Source organism: Ascidiella aspersa, chromosome 6 (genome assembly GCF_963924565.1).
Source record: "Ascidiella aspersa chromosome 6, kaAscAspe10.2, whole genome shotgun sequence".
NCBI lineage: Eukaryota > Metazoa > Chordata > Ascidiacea > Phlebobranchia > Ascidiidae > Ascidiella > Ascidiella aspersa.
The window spans coordinates 10,317,710-10,330,570 of record NC_139452.1 but is presented as its reverse complement, the minus strand read 5'-3'; the positions used below and the strand labels follow the sequence as shown (position 1 = coordinate 10,330,570).

General features: G+C 35.5%; 1 protein-coding gene across 1 annotated transcript; it reads left to right on the top strand.

Annotated features, from left to right (window-relative positions):
- Positions 1-25: 25 nt before the first annotated feature.
- Positions 26-7,057, top strand: LOC146139646 (uncharacterized). Its single transcript, XM_083392502.1, has 15 exons — positions 26-267; positions 767-882; positions 1,062-1,113; positions 1,194-1,285; positions 1,496-1,628; positions 1,761-1,852; positions 2,031-2,199; positions 3,554-3,699; positions 4,027-4,085; positions 4,375-4,477; positions 4,934-5,086; positions 5,292-5,410; positions 5,620-5,696; positions 6,126-6,292; positions 6,869-7,057. The coding sequence occupies exons 1-15, from the start codon at positions 186-188 to the stop codon at positions 7,055-7,057; spliced, it is 1,749 nt and encodes a 582-aa protein (XP_083248628.1). The 5' UTR covers positions 26-185.
- The last annotated feature ends 5,804 nt before the right edge of the window (positions 7,058-12,861 follow it).

Genomic DNA, 12,861 nt, shown 5'->3' with positions numbered 1-12,861 from the left:
AAACCTTACTTCGAATTATTATCAGCCTGCTTGACGCGTAAGTTGGCTTCACGTGGTGTCAAGTTTATCTTGCGATAAGTTCATTTCAATATCTATAGTCATCATTCAAACTCGATAGTCAGTTGTTGTATTCGCCGGGGGAGAACATTTTGCCGTACCTTGTGCCAAACATATTGGAACGCCGAATGGCCGATCAAGCAAATTCGACAAGCGTGATCAAGTCAGCCGAACAGAAACATTTGATTAATGGTGCCAAAGTTAAGTCAAGTAAGTAAGCACAAGTGGGTTTGCTAAAATGAAAACATGGAATATATATGTGTGTAAAATAGTATGTGTAAAAACATTTTCCGCAAGCCTTAATCGTGTTGTACGGAATCGTAACCACCAGTTCTTACGTCACCCGACCTAAATAAAGCGAATTATAATTTGACAACCTTCGCGGTTTCCACGTATTTTGCGCAATTTTATTATTTCTTCTCGATGTATGACTTTTGTTTTCCAAAATCCCGCAGTGTATACAAATGTTTTATTGATGTAATTGGTCAATTGATCTTGGCTATTCAGATGATTATTCAGTGTCATGATCTTCTTTGATCTTTAAAATCTCCTTAACTTACAGTATCGATAAATACGTCTTATTGGCACAATAATCATAATAATCAACCGTTAATTATAGTCATTTGAATCAATGCCATAGTTCAATCATTGTGTTTCGTCTAATGTTGTTTAAGTATTGACTTTTTGTTTATATGTTCGGCAAAACAAGATGAACGCCTTAAGAAAAACGACCTGCGTTGCCTTTGGGCCTCGGCGTTGCTTCTTTTATCTATCCTGCTAATATCGGTGATGGTAATAGCCGTATGCGCAGTTCTGGCCTATCAGGTAAACGAATTAATAGACATTAATTATTTACACAAAGGAATCCATATATATATATGTATAACTTTTCGCTAATAAACTTATATAATATGACGTTATCTATGGTTTTCTTACGTGGTAACAAATCCTAAAACATTTTCTTTGGCGTGCAGAAAAAAATAAATGTTTTTTGTTGTTTCCAGAAGTTGTCAGTTGTTAGGCCCAAACCTTCAAGCGAATATTACTCATTTACAAGTTAGTATTTTAATATAGTGGTTTGATGGTTTACGCACTTTAAATTTACAAAAAATAAAAAATGTCCTAAAATTTTCCAGGTACTAAATACTCGTCGTGCTACGAACTCCGCATGAGCGGCCTCACAACGTCCGGCCTCTATTATATTGACAAGGCAATATCAACGAGCAAAGTATGGCACATATCATGTAATCTGGAATGTTAGAAATGTAGTTATATTCGGAGCATTTGACGTGAATTGTTTTTAGTACAAACATTTTCCCATTAAAACCATCTTTGAATTGCGGTTTCTTGTCAAAGTTGGGAAATTCCGACCCCGTTCTAATTCGAAAACCTTAACAAATCCAGTTAAATTGTGAACAACACGTGTTGTGTATTTTAGGTATATTGTGATATGACAACAGACGGAGGTGGTTGGACGCTAGTAGCATCGATAAATATCAAAGATCCTGCCACGAGGTGCTCTTACAGTGATTTCTGGTCCTATCAAGGGTCAAATACTGTCATGGTAACTGGTAAGATAAACTATTCAACTGACTTTTTTGCAGAGTTTTAAATATAAAAGGCGATTAGGCATAAAGTCTTAACATACACCCCCAAACGGGCTGTTCTTGCTAAATAGCTCTATTTTTCTATCAAACATGTAGGTTCCGAAAACTGGAAGAACAGAAATACAACAGGTTCTGTAAGCTTAGCTGCCTTTGACGATTACAAAAGTTCAGCCTACTTCGATCTTAAGGTGAGACTAACAAGAAGTTGACAGAATTGTCGGTTACCTTCTATGCCTTTTTCATTTATACTTAAAAGGCAGGATATCCTGTCAATATAAATTAGCATAATATCCTTAAACAGTAGCACGCAGAAAGTGGTCGATATACCGTACTAGGATATAATATCATTTTAACTCTTTATTGCAGGCCTCTGACGTTTTGGTAACACATGTACCTGACAATACAGCTGTCAGAAACTACGATAGTGCTTCATTCTTCAAATATCACACAAAAAATCACTTCCTTAATAATTTTGGATCCTCCCTTCAAACCTTCTTTAGCGAGTTCGCGAAACTGGAAAGTTTAAGCAACGTTGGTAAGTTATGTGTGCAAATTACGTTTACGTACTTTACTATGGTCACCATTTTCCCTTTAGCATATGGTCATGAATTACGTTTAATTTATAGGATACGTAATGCATTAGGCACATCAAAAATATCAATATTGCTTGATATGCGGTAGTTTACAGTTTAATTTAACATAAGTTAGACTTTGAGTTTGTGAAATAATTCACACTTAACAAAATGCCATAGGTTGCATGACGCCTAGTTTAGGCTGAATATATATATTTCACACAACGAGCAAAATATTACTAATACCAGAAAGTTCTCCCGAAGCGCGCAAAAATGCATTTAGATCGTACAAGTTTGCAAAAATATATAGTTTACGAGGGTCATGTTCTAATGCAGGGGTCGGCAACCTACGGCCCGCGGGCCGGCCCGCCGATGAAATTTATCCGGCCCGCCGCCTCTTTGACAAATTAGACAACATTTCACATACTTTTTTACTATTTTAACTACATGAGGGCGAAAATTTTTCGCGCTTCGCGCGAATGATCTTTCTACGTCTAAATTGTTTACGTTTCCATGCTGTCTTTTCAACCAGACCAGCGATTTGTTACCGTTGTATCGTGGGCAGCTGCCAAGTGCGTAGCACAAAAACGGAAAACGTATTCAAAAATATTGAACATATATTTTTTAATATTTCTCTATTTTCAGCAATGTAATAAAAACATGCAAGAAATTTAAAAGAAATGCCGATATCCAAAAAAAGCGAGTTCGCTTCGCTCGCCAGGTGTCCCTTCACTTAAAAACTTTTACAAACACACAGCTAGAATAACTTTAAATGGTATCGCGTTCCTCAAAGTAGTTTTATTTCACTTTTCATTATTAGTATGGATGATGACGTGAAACTCGAATTTTAAACCAAGCAAACGTTTTTTTTTTCGCGCTTTGCGCCAACACTTTACTGCCTCCTTAAATTTAATTAAACACGTTTTTAAGTGCAAAAAAATATCCGAGGCCCGCCTGATTCACAGTTGTTCGAACATGTTAATAACACAATTCTTAGTTATCATTTTGTGCGTCCCACAGAGACCTTTATGAGTTTGGTTTCGGCCCGCGACTAGAAAAAGGTTGCCGAACCCTGTTCTAATATATGAGGGCGGAATGTGGATGGGAGTAGCCATAACCGTCCAGTGTTCTTCTACTTTTTGATTTGCTTTTCTGTAAAAACTGAATTTATATGTGGCGTAAAAATATAACCATCTTCCTTCAAACCAAATCATGAATCAATCACAAGTCCTTTAATTGCTTAAAACGTACACATCATTTAAACTTTTTAGCGTTTAATATAACTTTATCGTTTCCTGTTGGGTATTTTCGTTGTAGGAATTGATAAAGAAATTCTCCGGATAATTCGTGCCAATCAAAGTTTGTCGTCGCAAGTGCACAACTTTTACAACTACACATATGATGGAGGTGCAAACTATATCAAAACTGGCGGAAACAATATGCTTGAATATGCCGGAAATCGGGTACTTACTTTTTGCATAGTTTAATGTACATTTAGGTTTATGTTTGCAATTGGGCCATGCGGAAAAAGTATATAGTGTATGATAAAAGGACACACTCCCCCATTCCACATGCCTATTGCGGTGTATTTTCTTTAAAATTAAGTAAAATTGTTTAAAAGTTTGAGGATACCTTTTTGGAAAATTTATTTTTACTTCTTATTCGACTGACTGAATATACTAAAAATATTTGCTTCAATTTAAATTCATTGTTATAATTTACTTGTAAATGTGAGGCTATATTTTTTTTAAAAACATAGTTTGTCATTGTTTAACATATTACCACTTCAGGTTTACTACAGCATTAACGACGAGCCGTACGTATTGATAAACTACGATCAAACTTACACGTAAGTTTACGATATATTTCAAAAGTATAACAAAGCTAATAGACCTTTCCGAAGGAAAATGTTTTTCTTCCATAATTAACTACTAAACTTTTTACTTTCTATAGTTTACATTTTTTAAATTGTTTGTTAGGGCCTTTTTACAGGTCACTCGAACTTTAAATAATATAATTTTATTAGTTCTTACTTCACTTTTGTAAAAATGCGGCTTTTAATTTTTTATTGTTTTGTCTTGCTTCGTGTATCCCATCGAAGTGCTTATTAACCTGAACACGAATATATCTTTTGCTAGGGATTTTGTCTCCTACCACATTTCCAGTGCGACTATTCAACCGTTCCTTGCCCTTGCGTCAATTTCTGCCTTTGATGGATACCCAAGAAGATTTAGGATAAAGGTTTAGGCTTTTGAAATGTTTTGACAATAACATATATTGCATACCTTTCAACGCTTTAAGACATAGGCTAAGCAAACTTATAGTGGAAAAATCGTATAATGCATGGTTTTGTGCCTGTGTCCATTTTATATCCTTTTCTATTATGCGTTAATGTTAATTTAAACCTTTTTACGATGTGACACCGTCATCCATTAGTTCAATTCGCGACCCTGTATGTCGAGGTTGAGTTAATTTGTAGTTAAAATACGTCTCTTAAACTTGAAGTTAAACCAATCAAATTTGTAGGATTGGTGGATTGTCCAAAGACTGTTACCTTTTCTAAACCTTTTATTATTACAATCTCCAACAAAATATATAAGGGGATGTTAAAAGTCGTTTAAATTATAGTGTGGCATAACCTGAGTAGAAATTTACTGCTTCAATAAAAAATAAACTTGTTCCCATGTTCAACTACAGGTTGTTCACGATTCCGACAAACAAAATCAGTACAGAAAGTTCCATTATTTTAACATTATGCACAAGCGAAGATATATTTCCGGAAAAGGTTACTTCGAATCGTCAACAGCTTCCAACCAGTCAGTGATTTGCGCGATTTTGTTCCAAATAAAGGTAAAGTTTCATTTCATAAAATGTAAAACTGTAGCCTACCTCCGTAAATAAAATATTACTTAAGCCCCCTCTGTAAAATGTAGTCTATACCAACACTATACTTGGCTATTGTTTTATTTGTATTTGGAATGTTACGAATTAATCCTTGGTAAATACTCGAATCAAAGCAATTTTACTTTGTGTAAAGTTTGCTTTTACATGGCAGAAAGGAAATGATGGTACACCGAGCGCCGAAGTATATAACACAAAAGGGAACAACTTTGAAATTATCTCTTCGATCAAAAACCCAAGAAACGCTCTAATAGGATATATCCTTCTGGCCAAGTATGGATGGCTGATTTTTCATACAAATATACTTCCTTTTGTAAAGGGCTACTTAATTGGTGTGAAGTTTTTTTTTGTTAAAAGACTATTTAAAACAAAACTGTGTTTTATCGATAAGCCTTGAGATTCAGAGTTTTTGCGTATTTGAAACAACACATTTAGGTTATAAATGATCATCATTATTAATTATTGTGCGCTTCACGTTGTAGGTATTCCAGTACCATCGGTGAATCTATCACCTATTCTGAAATAGAAAAGTTCCTGAGGCAAATCGTCGATTTCACACGTAAGTTCGTGGTTCGTATAGCTTTTCAATGATCCTTTATAACGAAATTAAAATCACGCCAATCCAATATAAAGTAGAGTAACGTCCTCGCAAACCCGAAAGAAGTACAATACAGTTTAACAATGCTGAATAAAATGTCAGCACTGCAATCTTGCTTGTTCAACTCTCATTTTGAAGACTTCAATAATTTTCTTTGATATTTCTGATTTCTTGTAAATATTAATATATTATTATCCAAAAAAGTTGAATCAAAATTTTGCGATTATTTTTGGCGAATTTAACGGGGATGTTTGTGCAAAGTTAGTAAAAGTCGACTAGGCCTATTGGGCTATCTACAAAAGTTTGGGGAAACAGTAGCCTATACTTTAAATTTTACCGTGTAGCCTACACCATGCACAAACAACTAAATGTCCAGATAATTTCACTCAGTTACGCCATCATTGGACATCCGAGATCTCCGGCCAAGAAATCACTTCGTGTTTCCGGTGAACTTTGTCAAGGGAAACCTCACTTACTCCAGCCCAGAGGTTACTTCAGGATACCTGCAGTTTCGTGCTTACGATTTCTATGGCGCACCGTACGCAATGTGCCCCGGAGTGAGGTGATTTTAAATACAGCGATTGCTTAATTTGACAATCGATTATCGGATGTGTAAAGTTTCCATGTATAATGTCAAGCCACAAATATATAGGCCTACTCGGAAAATAGAAGCGTTTAGTGATGATTGAGTAAATGTGGTGCTTGGTACGACTATAATTATAGGCACGTTTTAACAATATAAAACTATTTTAAATTGATAACTATATACGGACATTATCTAGAATTTTAGATGTTTGTAAAAAAACACTAGGATTATTACGAATGCAATCTATAGATACTTAGGCGGACGCTTTTTCATATTAAGGAGAATAAGTTTCCTTCCGACTTGCAAACTAATACCAACTTTCCGACTTGCAAACGAATAACATTCAAAAAAGAAAATAATAATCAACGAACAACACCACATTATTACTAAATCGGCATATTCCTTCTTTGAATGGGAATTTTTGATTTATTCCTGTTTTTTGCGAAAATCCACATAGGACCAGTTAATTTCTCGAATCATAATATTGCTAATTACACCAATTTTTCCGTAACCATTTGATGTTTTGACGGCTAACTATTTTTTACAGAATAAACAATGTCGACCCATCATTGTACTGCATTGGATCAGCAGGGACATCTTCGTGGAGCCAACAAGCCAGATGCGGAGACTTTTCAGGTTCGTATTACGTTTTCTGCAGCTGAAAAGATTCGAGTTAACTTTGAGTGAGCTGCAGCAAAACGATGAATGGGATTTCCTCAGCCTAGACAAAACTTAAACTAAAAGCATGAGATATCCTATTAAACGTTGAGATGCGAAAGTCTTACTTAAATAATAATTTGGAAGAAAAAATATTTTGGCAGATTGGAGCAGCCTGCGTGATCATGTCTTCGTGAATAGATCTACTTCACGAAGTTTTGTGAACGATGTAAAATCTACGATCATGATTTTCACAAGAAATCACAAGGAAAATCCCGTTTAGGCGAAAGGAATGTAATATCGTGAAATACTGAATTTGTGCATATTTTTGTGTGATTACCATTACCGTTGGATTATACTAGTTGTGAGCACGAAATTATTTTGTCATTCGTTTTGCTACGTTTAAAGGACAAAACAATAGGTAAACCTTTCCAAATAACTACCTGAAAGTACAGCAAAACCTGTAATTAACTTACACAAAACTTTTTATGAATCTGTTAGTCGTGGTTGAAACATCGTTTAATATTAAACAATAAACCAGTGTTGTAAGTCGTACAGAAAGGCCACAGAGATCTATCTTAATCGACGAAAACAAATAAATAATAACGCGTGTTTTTTTCGAAAGTGAGTTTTGCTGGACGGTCGACGTCAAGGGTCTTTCATTTGTTCAGGCTTCGTTTTTGTTAAACAAGAATAAAAACAACGTCCATAGGCATTACGGTTAACCATAAACTGGAAAAAGAAAAAATCGCCGTTACTCTAACAGCGCAAAGAGAAAAGAGATAGTATTTACAATTTTAACCATAGATTTGATAGTAATTGATCTATCCATTAAGTTTATTTAGAACGAAAAATGTTAAACTAAAAACCGACCGTCGATTGTTCAGTAAAGTGCTAGGAAATAGCAGTATAACTTACAGATAAAAATATAAACGAAAAATAATATAGGCTATCTAAAACATTTTTTAAGCGACAGTGTTTCAACATTTTTGTGACAACAAATAAGCGCATTAGATTATTTAAATGTTAATATAGAAAATAACACTATCAAAATAATTTTACCCAACGATCGCACTTTCAGCTAAATGTACAGCCAACATTTCCATATAGCCTAAACTTCAATTTAAAACTACAAAAGGTACAATCAACTGTCATTGTGTATATTTTTATTGGAAATTTGTTCATTAAGAATATATAAATATATATTTTATTTATAAGTCCCGTGGTTCTGCAAACATACCTTTCCTTTAAAAATAATTTACAAAATGCTTTTAAGGATAATTCAATCTATATTAAACTGTATAGCTTGTGAATTGAATTGCACAGCAAACAATTTTTAAGGTTTAATAGTTGTTTGGCGTTTCCCTTATTTTTTTGAGAGGAAACATTAATAGGAAAAATGTAGACCGTCGATTTAAAAAATAGTCAATTGACCTAACTTAGGCCAAATGCCGAAAAGTCACATATAAATTACAAATGTAATTCTATTGAAAAGAAAAGGCGAAAAAACGCAAAATGTCAAAAAAGGAGATTTGGGCATTTTTTGCTGTCTTTGGAGGACCATTGTTTTCTCTTTTCAAAAGAGGACAAATCCTCTTAAAAAAGGTCATATGACATCTCTAATTTATTGCAAGTTTAAGATCCTTTAATGCTGGAATGGCGAACCGTTTTATTGCGTGGGCCACAAATGAAATCTTTATAGGAACTTCTACGAATATTAGAAACAAAAAAAGTTAAGAAACCAATAACCAATCTAGTTTATTGAGTAACTATGATTTTATTGTTGTTATGAATTTGTTTTTACATGGTTTAAACCTCAGTGCTTCATTACAAATATTTGTTTTTGAAGCATTTTACTATGTTCTAAAATAGTTGATTATATTTGGTTAATTTTAGATAACTTGTTGGACATCAAAAATCTGTAATAGGTCACTTTGTATACCGCGGTCAGTGGTTCGCTATTCCTGCTTTACAGGAAGTCCTGTAACACCCGGCTTTACAGGAAGTCCTGTAACAGTCCTGTAATTGTTTTTAACGCTTGTAGTGCTCGTATTAGGATAAGTAGGGACTTTAAAGCGTGAATTTTACGCTTCAAGCGAACTGTGCTACAACTGGATTCAGGTGAACAGCGAAAGCGAAGACTAATCATTCATGACGAAACGTTGCCAAGCGATGCAAACTACAGATTTTTTATATTATAAATGTTTATATTATATTACCAAGTTCATAGCAGGTTAAAGACTTTTATCGTTGCTAAAGCATTGTTAATTCAACATAAGTAAAACACGTTGGGAATGGCTTTATTTCTCGGTTTAGTAAATGTATTTATTATAAATGTTTGCTGTATTGGTGAATAATGCTGTTGCTGACTATTATCTTTCATACTGTATTGGCCAGCTTGTATTCTGACAGCGTGTTCTGATGAATGACACCAGTTGCCACGTGCGCGACAGGCAAACACAAAAGCACACGAAAAACGAAAATGCGAACACGTACGTAAAAATGCACAAGACACGCTTCGGTTAACAAGATGCAGTGGCTATACAATACCAAAGCATGATTAGTCTGCGCTTTCGCTGTTCACTTGAATCCAGTTGTAACACAGTCCGCTTGAAGCGTAAAATTTTTAACAGATGTTCTAACACAGACGCTTCAAAGCCCCGAATTATTCTAATACGAGCGTTAAAAACGTTAAAAGCAAATCGAACCGGGTGCCTGTAATGGATATATAAGCAGTGTTGTAAAGACATAAGTCAATGACTTGACTGACGTGACTTACGTCAAAGTTTTTAATGGTCTTGACTTGCTGGCTTTATTAAGCAAATTGACTTGACTTGAAATAAGTGTTTTGAACGAATCTCATGGTTATATAGTGTTTTCATTAGACAAATTAATAAAAAAATGGGTTATACATCTAAAGTTTCGCACATAAAGTAATTTGCTTGCAATATGTTGCGTGTTTGTTCATTTTAAATTGCGTTTATGCTCTTAATCGCACAAGTTTACAATTTTATTAGTTTATCGTAATATTTTTATGACAAGGATTTGATTTGAAATCGATTTGTTCCAATTATGCCTCTGGCACTAGACTAGTTGGACATTTTACAAAATGACTTGACTTGCACTTAGGTTGTTTTACAAGTGACTTGACTAGAACTTATGTCATTTTTAAAATGACTTGTTTACAACACTGGCTCTAAGATTTCCTAAAATCCTTACTGGGGAACACAAAACAATTATAGATTTTAGCATTTATTCAACTTTGTGGCAATTTGTAAATCTGAGAATAAATTTACAAACGTTGATTATTGTAGGCTATAATCAAAGTTCATTCTAAAGTCTTTGATTGAAGGTAAATAATGCTAAAATATGTGTTTATTCGTATGTGCGAACAAGAACAATTCACACAGTTGAATAATAATTTCCACCGGGGAACTTTTAAGCCATCAAACCACCAGATACTTGAAGCGTTGCCCCGTTGATATAAGAACTTTCATCGTTTGCCAGAAACAAACAAGCATTAGCAGCTTCAATGGGATTTCCAAAGCGTCCCATTGGAATCATTGTCTTTATGTCCTTAAGACCTGCCTGGTTAGCATTCCTAAGCAACGGAGTATCAATAAAACCGGAGGTAGCCTAAGTACTTTCCCACCTCAATGTAAGTCGTTTTAGTAAAGGCGACCACCCCTGCTTTTGAGGCGGAATAGGTTGAGGCGTTTAGAAATCCAGTCTTCGCAAGTATACGCTCGCGATGTTCACGATTTTTGCCCTCGCCATGTCTTTGTTTTCGCCAAGCTAAAGCCGCTGAATAAACTCTTTGGTAAAAGTAAAGACGCCATTTAGATTAACGGGTTTTACGACGTTCCTTCGACAATTTACCGGAATGCCGTTCGGGACCATTTAGACCTACTTTCACCAAAGGTTTGAACTGTAAAAAATTAAGACTTTGGGCAATCAAAACAACAAATGAAAAACTTGTTTTTGATTTTTACAAAACTATTTCTTGTCAACATTCTTGTCTTAGGGCAGATGTCGAAACCTACAGCCTGCGGCCTGATCCAGCGCCCCAATAATTTGCAAATTGATCATGAGGCCAAGCCCACCGACTGTTGAACAGTTCCTTGCAAATGCGCAAGCAAAAAATAAATTCAGGGAATACCACGGCACACTTGCATGGTCTTGCATCACACTAGCTAGACTCGATCTAAATTAAGTAAATAAATAAATCAATAAATAAATAAAAGCACAGTTCGCGTAATCTTAGTTTTGCCGGGCAGTCTTAGTGAAAAGCCTGAACCCCACGTCAAGGGGCTGCCCTTTGTTCAGGTTTCGTTTTTGTTAACCCAGAAGAAACCCACGTTCATAGGCAAGAATCGGAATCGCGGGAAACCAAACTGGAAATAGAAGACATCGAGCTATATTTACAATAATAAACAAACATTTGTTTTAATCTACAAGTTTATTTAATCTACAAAGTTCATTTGCCAATCTACAAGCCTATTTGCATATAAAAACAATATAGGCCTACATTTATAAATGTTTGTATTCGCAATATTAAAATGCGCCAATAAAACCAAACGATTGTTCAATTAAAAAAGAACGGAAATATGGATAGCCAAATCAATATAGAAACAAAAAAAACGTAAAAGAAAAAGTTAGGTTGTCTTGTTGTAAAGCGGAAGTATTTTCAGAATTATTGCACGATGTAGAAGCGCCAGGCACTTAAATATAACCAATAAATATAACAAATAAATGTTGTCTAATTATTGCACAATAAACTAAGTATAGGAAAAGAATACGTGTGAAAAATATCAAGAACTATAGAAAGAGGGTTGAATGAGAGCAATTTCGGAAACGTCAAGTTAAAAGTAAAGAAGGCAAGCGTGAAAGGCTAGCAAAATAAACCTCGGTTTATTTGTCAGCAAATAAACCTCAATATGTATGTCTGAAACTGCTGTTTTGGAATAATAAAGAAGAAACAAAAAGGCAGATGATTGGGAAACCAAACATTTATGGAAAAAACTATCCCAGAACTTTTTATTTAGTAAGCTCGTTCAAATGTTTAACGTCTAACCCTACTTAAAAGGTCAATTCCGTAGTAATCTTCCTTTGGCCTGTTTCGAATGCGTTTGAACAAGGCACGTACTCGCTCTAAAAGAGCTGCTCTGCTGGTATCTTCAAACAAAGGTTCGACTTGCTTTGGCTTTGACGGTTTATACCGTTTTCGCTTGGACGAAGAAGGCTCGACGCCAAACTTGGACTTCATTCGACTTAAAGTTGACGATTTCTTGCGCTTTGTGAAAGGTACTTGTGGTTCCACTGTATCTTCACCTTCAGTGGTCGCCGATGTATGTTCATCGCAGATCGAAGTTTCATCAAAAATGTAGTTATACAGAGATTCGTAAGGCGAGTTTCTATTCGGGGGAATTGGTATAAGGCCCGACACGTTATAACTGGCGCGAAGAATATCGACCATACCGGGCTCGTCGCCTTTCTCGTAGATCCTACGGAGCAAGATTCGACCTTGATCGCGGCGGACAACTTCGTATCGTTCCCCTACTGAACCGCTTACTTTCCGTGGAAACGCTTGACAAAAACAAGACCCGTCTGTTTGAGTGCCAACCGACCTAACTGTTGCAGTTGTCACTGAACGAGTGGCAGCCTGATTTGATAAACTGTCGCCAAAAGAGGCCGAACACGGCGAACAGTTTTTGCAGGGAGTATCAATTTGGGTTGCCACCGATGAAGAGATTTGTTGTGGTGTATTTGTGCTCACTGAAACAACATCAGCGCGTATTGTTTGGGTTTGTGCAGTAGAGAAGCTAATCTCCGCTTTACAACTGCTTTCGGAAGCCAATGTCGGAACCTTAGCGCACTCGGCTA

Bases quoted from the DNA above. Each gene is read 5' to 3' on its own strand.
- LOC146139646 (XM_083392502.1), top strand. From the start codon at position 186: ATGGCCGATCAAGCAAATTCGACAAGCGTGATCAAGTCAGCCGAACAG. The intron at 2,200-3,553 runs GTAAGTTATGTG...TTTTCGTTGTAG, and splicing joins GGAAAGTTTAAGCAACGTTG to GAATTGATAAAGAAATTCTC. The intron at 5,411-5,619 runs GTATGGATGGCT...TTCACGTTGTAG, and splicing joins GGATATATCCTTCTGGCCAA to GTATTCCAGTACCATCGGTG.